The sequence below is a fragment of the Benincasa hispida genome, chromosome 9 (genome assembly GCF_009727055.1).
Source record: "Benincasa hispida cultivar B227 chromosome 9, ASM972705v1, whole genome shotgun sequence".
Classification (NCBI taxonomy): Eukaryota; Viridiplantae; Streptophyta; class Magnoliopsida; order Cucurbitales; family Cucurbitaceae; genus Benincasa; species Benincasa hispida.
Genome location: NC_052357.1, coordinates 20501960 through 20510493, shown reverse-complemented (window position 1 = coordinate 20510493; position 8534 = coordinate 20501960). Strand labels below are relative to the sequence as shown.

General features: G+C 28.5%; 1 protein-coding gene across 1 annotated transcript; it reads left to right on the top strand.

Annotated features, from left to right (window-relative positions):
* The first annotated feature begins 673 nt into the window (after positions 1 to 673).
* LOC120084604 (protein MAIN-LIKE 2-like) lies at positions 674 to 1231 on the top strand. Its single transcript, XM_039040412.1, has one exon. The coding sequence runs from the start codon at positions 674 to 676 to the stop codon at positions 1229 to 1231; it is 558 nt and encodes a 185-aa protein (XP_038896340.1).
* The last annotated feature ends 7303 nt before the right edge of the window (positions 1232 to 8534 follow it).

Sequence of the window (8534 nt, the reverse complement as noted above, 5' to 3'; positions counted from 1 at the left end):
TGCATACATACATATAAATGTTTTATTTTATAATGGATTAATTGGAAAATTTATTTTATAGTGGATTAATTGGAGAATTTATTTTATAGTCGGTTAATTGGATGTTTTATTTATCAAATGAAACAAAAATGTAAAATGTTCATAATTTTGTATTGATTTTTTTTTTATTTTGTTTACAATGGCTATTATTTCTGAGAAATACTCTACAATCAAGTCATTCAAAGATTATGTATATAGTTATTTACTATTATTTAGAATGATGTATTGATGATTGAATATTGAATGTTTGAATGTTAATGTTAATTTATTGTTAGTATTATTGTTGTTGTTATGTTTATTATTGTTGTTGTTATGATTAAAAAACAAAGATTCATGTCAATATAAAAGAATATTTATCATTGATTTATGGTTATTAGATGATGCATGTTTTTAGTAACAATATTTATCATTATTTTGTACCTACTTTTTATTATTATTTTGTTTGAAGATGAATATTATTTTTTTTAAAAAAACATTCCTTTATAAAAATCGTAATAACACATTAATATAGTTGGCCTAATATCTACGAGCTGCAGGATTTTACGGAGTTTCTTCTATCAAATTTATACAACTAGACTGGCATCTGATAACGATATTAGTGGAACGATGGCAGCAGGAGACACACACTTTCCACATGTTGTATGGAGAATGTACGATTACACTTCAAGATGTAGCTATCCAATTTGGACTCTCGATTAATGGAAGACCATTGATCGGGTCACCAGATTATGATTGGGAACAACTTTGTGCCTTTCTTTTAGGCGTAACCACGAATGACGTTGTTCTTAAGGGAGGTCGTCTTAGCCTGCCATGGTTAGCCGATCAATTCGATAACTTTGCCCATCTACTAGATAATGCAGATGAAGAGGAACTGCAACGATATGCTCGAGCATATATTCTCACGTTGATTGGAGGATTGGTATTTCCCAACAAATCCAACAGTAGAGTGCACCTAATGTATCTTCCTCTCTTAATAGATTTTGATGTTACCGAGACTTACAGTTGGGGGGCTGGATGTCTTGCATGGTTATATAAGCAACTATGCAAGAGTGCAGTTATAGATGGCAAAGACATTGTAGGCCCACTTCTATTGCTGCATATTTGGGCATGGGATCGATTTTCTCTTTTAGCGCCTCGACGACTCCATCCATATGAGAACAACTTAAGTGACAGACCACTTGCAGTACGTTAAGCATATTTACCTGATTATTATTGTGTTCATTATGAAATACTAATAGCTAAAATTCAACTTGTGATTGTTGTAGATGGAATGACAACTATTATGTAATTAGAGCACCGACGCATGTTCTAGTACAATATAGGTACATACTGGATACGCATATGCCTAACCAGGTAATATTTTATTCATTCATATATCATATATTGATAATGTTTCAATCTTATGGTTCATTCATATTTTGATACATATGCACGCAGATTATTTGGGAGTCATACAATCATTTCATCCAACTATTGTTGCCATATTGTCTTGATGGTAATGAGATATGGACATCCAGTTGTCCACTCATATGTTTTTTCGTTGTGGAGTAGCATCACCCAAATCGTGTGATGCATCAATTTGGGATGTTGCAACAAACCTTACAATACAGAGACCTGACTCCATTCACACGATCTAAGGGGCAAGCATGAGGGAGACTGGATTGCATATTTGACTCCTCAAATTTCAATATGGTAAAATCATCAAAGTTTGGTTATTAATGGACCTCCTATTAACAACGGTGTAAATACTGGGTCTAGATATATTGAATGGTATTCCACTGTGAGCAGACGATACATAACGAAAGTAGGAGCATCCTATCACTTATTGGTATGAGTTTATTGTTTACTAGGATTATTTGATTTTATTTCTTCATTGCACACCAAAATAAATTTTAAAGTCATTAACTTGTTATTCAATTATTTTTCAGGCCGAGCTTCCAAATTTGACATTATCGACTAAAAGAACCTTGCGTAGACTCACCTCCATATATCGAGTGTGATATTTTGATGGTGATGTTCCAATGGAAGAACAAGGTGATCCAACAAGACATCAGGATGTTCCTATTCAGCCTAATGTTCGGAATGAATATCTAGCAACTCCACTCGATCATTTTACACATACTTCCATGATGTCCTCTCTCTCAACATTTGAATTTTTTCCAACAACCCTTGGTACACTAAGTATGGAAGAAGGAAAAACTTCACATGTCCATGACCAGTATGTGACATACCAACGTCGTGGTGAGGGTATACACTTTACAGAGGAAAGCCAACCATCAAGTGTAAGAGATCGGGGCGATCGTGGACACTATGTGACTCAACATGATCGATCTAGGCGTAATAGAGGATCCTCTTCTAGTCGTGAATAAAGAAAATTATACATATAATTAAATTTATTAATGAAATTCAAACACAAAAATGCACTTGCAGTCTACAACACATTCTAAAGAACCTTGAATATTATTTACAATAGTCAAAAGTTAATATCTATATTTTTGCATGAGTTTCTAACAACTTTAAACAAAAATAATAATTTGAAATTAAAAATTAATATTGAATATATCAAATCAACCATAGAAATTTCTTAATCTCAAAATAATATTATTGTTTATACTGTTAAAAAAAAAAACTAGTAATATTACTATTAAAATAAAAAACAAGATTAGTGAGATAGTTGATTTTAGGTAACAATGATTTAGAATTAAACAAATGAAATATTATTAATAGTAAAAAAAAAAACATAAGTAATGAAAGAGTTGATTTTAGGGTTGTTAAAAGAATGAAAAAAATAAAAGCAAAAATATATTTTTTTTAATGAATGCATCTCTTCAAGAGACGCATTCTTATTTTATTTATTTATTTTTTTTAATGAATGTGTCTCTTCAAGAGACGCATTTGTGCGTAGAGATAAAAAAAAAATCCAAAATGCATCTCTTCGGACAAAGACAAAAAAAAAAAAAAAAAAAAGAAAACTATCCCTTTTACCTAATTAAAATAAAATTCTTACACTTTGAGATTAACAAATTGATCGAGAATCAATTTATTTTATAAATTGTAAAGATTAAGTCGATACATATTAAAATTGACATTTAATTATGAAGAGCTTTTTTTTTTTTTTTTTTTTTTTTCCATAATAGGGAGTAAATTGTTATAAGTTTCAAAGTATAGAGACTAAATTGTTGCTTATTTGTTTAGGGTCTATATTGTTACAAATTTGAGAGTGCACGGACTAAATCATTATCAATTAAAATTCAATGACTAAATTGTTATTCCTATGAAAATACATGACCAAAATTGTTTTTAATCTAAAAAAAAAATATTTGAAAAGATGTTTTCTAATGCCTATGTTTTTTTTTTGTTTTTTTTTTTTTTATTTTAAATTTAAGGTGCGTTTACTTGTCCAATAATGAATCTTGGCTATAATCCATTTTCTATATGGAATGATAATGAAATATGTATGTTAACCAAGGTTCAAAATATCGATGTCGATGAAAATATTGAGGTCCCGATTTTACGGAAATATCGATGAAAATTTCTGAAAACTTTATGAAAATTGTTTGAAATTATTATAATTAGTTAATGAAACTTTGATTGCGATTGAATTAAACTATAATTGACAATTTTTAATCATCATTATTTCTACAAAGTGAGACAACATTTAAATATATATTGTAAAATATTTATGTAAATGTCGATGCACTAGCATAAATTTTAAAAAGAAATGGAAAAATAGTTACAAAATTAAATAATATGAAATATTTGCATATGAAATAATTGTAAATTGTTTATTATAAAATGAAGTAGATAACATAATAAGGATAGAAAAATCATAACATTAATCATAGGAGGGATGTAAAAAGCATAACACAATAGAATGGAAAAGAAAAATCTAGAAGTAGATAGAGCTTGAGAGAAAATGAAAGGAATGTTAGAAAACTCACATCAATTTAAGTTTGAGGTGAAATGATATGAAAATTCAACGAAAAAAATCTGAATGAAAATATGTGATTTCTTGAAAATAAAAATTTTTTAGGCTAAAAGAGAAAGCATAGCTCTCACTCTTTCTCCGCAAACTCGGAATATAGATGGAAACCTCGAAATGTAGATGGAAATTTCAAGAAATTAGGGGAAATTGAAATTCAGATTTCGACCCATTTTTAAACTATCATTGATAACTAAAATGACCTTTTAAATTTATAATTTATTCAACTAATGCTACATAAATTAAAATATACTTTTTTTAAAAAAAATTTTATTTACATATTCAAAATATAATACTTGCAAAATATCTAATACCCGAATATAAAAGATACAAAATTTAAAAAATAAAATAGTAATTATTTTGATTATACTCATCTAATCCAATTTCAATTTGGTTATAGTTTTTTTTTTTCCCTTTTTTGAATATAAATAAATGGATTCTTTCTTGCTAAATTATGATTGGTAGACAATTAAAATCTGAATTTACAAATTTGATTTAATTAGATAATGGTTTTTTTTTTTTTTTAAAAAAAAAATATAAAGTTAGAATGATCACATTAAAATAAAAATCTTCAAAATCTATCATTGTCTCTTCATCTCGCTATCACTAACAAAAAAGGGGTTACCGTGATACAATTTCAAATCATGCTATCGCTAAAATTGCAAGTTGTGCTTTTGTTGCAAAATGTGTGTATATATATATTATATATATATATAGAGGACTATTATTGTATTTGTGAGACACAATTCATAATTTTAATTCAAATCATGCTTTTGCTAAATATATTATCTATAAATGGATTAATATATATATATATATATTCCTTGAGCGAGAAACAATTTTTTTTTTTTTTACCAAACATGAGGAGGAGGAAGATGATGATGCTGCTTAAAAACGAAGACAAAAAATACAATAACCATAGCTTTGTTCTCACATTTTTTGCGGTATGCTTTTTCAATCTTACATTTTACCCTTCCTGTTAAGTTTTGGTATTGTCTATATTTTTTGAGGATGTTGTAGATATTGTCTCTTAAGATGTTTGTCATTTTTTTTTTCTATGTTATTCAAGAGAATGTCTCTCCTAAATTTGATACTGGCTGAATATTTTTTTTATTATCTGAAAAATTCTGGGTGTTTATTCCTAAGGATTATTTCCTTCTCTGTGCTCGACTGGCTATGACCCTAATCTATTTATCCTTTTTGTCGTACATATATATGAGACTGTTTTATGCCTTTTACGGCTACAACTTTGGTGGCATCTTTGAGCCATTTTTGTGTTGTTATGAAAAGAAGATTATTGTGAAGCTTTTGCTATTGTCGATCTTGAATGGTTCTCTAGATTATCTTGAAACGTCTATTGCAACTTGAGAAGAGATTCTCATGTTTAGGGGAGCTAAGTATTCCAAGTGAAAGGCTATTCATTTGAAGTTGGAGATATTGAAGTTATCATTGAGAGGGAGTTTCACACTTGGGGGCATAAGTTTTCTTTCACCATGTTAGGATGTGTGTGTCACTGTAAATGCCTTTGACAGATAATTACAACATTTTAATTACTTAACTTTTTAATTAGTGCAAATATCTTTTCATGGGCACACTGTCTCCTAGACGTAAGTACTATTATAATGAACTGAAATATCAAACTTTGTGTTCTATTCTATGGCTTTATTATCTGTATTTATTTTGATGTCATTAGAATTGTTGTAACTTATTACATGTTGTGTTAGGTAACTCTTCTTTCACACCCCTTAAAACTCTCTTCCTCTATCTTCAATTCTATTAAAAATATTAGTTGATCAGTACACATTATTAGAGATGTCCAATTTTTCTACGGGGACAGACCCCATGGGAATTCCCCAATTAGGCAGGAAATGGGAAAGGGAGTGGGAATTTTTTTTTTCCCGTAAGCTAAATGAGAGCATTCCCCGTCCCCGACACCGTCTCAATTAGCTTTTACATATTTATTTAGTATAATTATCTAATGTTATGTTATTATTATTATTACATAAATATTACATTTAAATTTCAAATTTGATTATTTATTGGGAAACATAATGAATATGTTTAAATTTATATTATATATGTGAATAATTTGATTTTTATTTATTTATTTCTACTAAAAAATTAATTAGCTTTTTTTTATGCCAAAATTTGAGTAATTTATTTTTAAATTCAAATTGTCATATAAAACTAACGATAATAAACAATTTAGTGATAACGTTAATTATTTAATTAAAATTTTCTCACATTGGTGATTTAAATTAATTGGTTTTTTACAAAAACAAAAAAAAATAGCAGAGAAAAATTCCCCAGGAACTCGATCCCCGTGGAAAATTTCACGGAAATGGAGAATGAAATGGGGAGCGGGGACGGGATGGAAAATGACATCCCGACCCGGTCCCATCCCGTAAACATGTCTATGCATCATCTGAGTTTGATAAATTGTCTAAATTTTCTTGGATTTTTTCTCGGACTGCAGAAATTGGGGCCAGGGGAAAATATGGAGAGAGGAGAGATCTTCTATTTATATGAGTCTTGTGGGTTTTCATCAATCTTGTGTTTTTTGGGTTTTTTTTTTTTTTTTTTTCTTCTTCTTCTAAATTGCAGAAGAGAAAGTATGAGTTTGGTTAAAAAAAATTGGTACGAGAGAGGGAGAAGTAGATCTAAAGCCTGTGAGGCGTAGAAAAAAAAATTTATGGATGTTTGGATCAAGAAGTTGGAAAGTAGACTTTTTGTTTTGCCTAAGAAATCTGTGGGCACATCTAAAACACATCAATTTTATGCCTTATTAATTCCTTATACCATAGGCCCCTAGAGTTCAAAACTCTCCAAATTCCATAATTTCATGGAGTTCACAACTCCATCCCGTGCTCCAAACACTCCTTAGATCAAAGGAAAGAGAATCTAAAAATGATATAGGGTAGAAAAAAATTAATGTGAGGGTCCTAGATAATAAGTAAGACAATTTTCATTAAGGATTGGTAAACGTGACTTTAAATTCAAAAGAATAAATAGTACAATAACGTCTTAAAGATGAGAAAAAGTCAAATTTAAAATTTTGAAACTATGTTAAAGAGGATTATACACCATAAATGTTTTGATGCTTTCTAAAAAAAAATAAATAAATAAAAAAAGAAGTATAGATCAATTATCGTTAAATTATTTTATTTGGATGTCAAATAAATAAACTATGTACAATAACGTTGGATTTTTAATGGTGGTAAACGTTAAGGAGAGAATATTTTCCTTTTTATGAAGATAATACCTACTTGCTCATAATTCATAAGTCAATACGTATCTACTATGTAATACATACATCCAAAGATGTAAAGTAGTGAAACTCTTTGTAATACTATATAATCATAATCTCCTTTTAAAGAAGTCGATTTATTGTCAAATGAAACAAATATAACTGACATATAATATAGATTGACCAAAAATATGTGATTCAAAATTTTCAAATATATTGTACCAAAAAAAATCAAATAACATAAATAATATTTTTTTTCAAATAACATTAAAAATAGCAAAAAAGAAATGGCAAGAATGCTTGCCTGGTCACAAACTCATTAATTCTCTGTTGTGATTCCAATTTTCGGGGCAAAGGGAACTTCCCAACACCACAGAAACAAACTCCTCCAACTCACTTCAACACTCAAATCACTTTAAAGAAAGAAGAAAAAAAAAACAATAAAATATATCTTGGTGGTTGTACAACTTGTACTCAATTTTCAAATTTATCTATACACTCTTATTCGTAGCAACGTTTAGAGTACAAAGTTGAGTTAGTAATTATTATACGAGAAGGGTAATAGGAGAGTTGAAGCCAATAACAAGATGAGATATGTAAATTAATGCAAATATCAAGATAATAAACATATTTAATTATTAAGGAATCAAAGGATGAGCGAGTTTTTTAATCCAGCCAACCCAACCTAACTTGGGGGCCAAATACCCTTCATAGTTAAGTCTTTTTTTTTTTTTTATTTATTTTTATAAATCAATTTTAACAAAAAAAGGGATTAACTTTAAAAGTTAAAATTTAAAATTTATTTAAGGTCCAAAACTAATTTTAGGATAGACAAATTACAAAAACTACTCTTAAAATATGGTGATAGTTGTAATTATACTTTAAACTTTCAATCGTAAATATTGGATTCTTAAACTTTTGTAACGGGTAGAATTAGACCTTCAAACATACATTAGTGGTAGAAATTGTAAGTCCGAATGATAAAAATTAAACTCTTAAACTTATACAATTGTTACAATTTCTTCGATTATCTAAGTTTAAAGATTCAATTTAGAGAGTATAATTGTAACTTAGATTTATGTAATTTGTCTTTTTAAAATGTATTGAAAGTATGTAAACAAAAATATTAATTTAACCTTAAATTGAACTGAATTCCTTCCTTCAAACTTTCAAAGCATGTTTCTTTAACAATAATAATTATGTCTTCCCTCAAATCCCGTTTCACTTTCCAACATTAAACCCCCTTCTTCCTTTTCCTTTATAAAT

Excerpts from the sequence above, each read along its gene's own strand:
- LOC120084604 (XM_039040412.1), top strand. The coding sequence starts at position 674 with ATGTTGTATGGAGAATGTACGATTACACTTCAAGATGTAGCTATCCAA.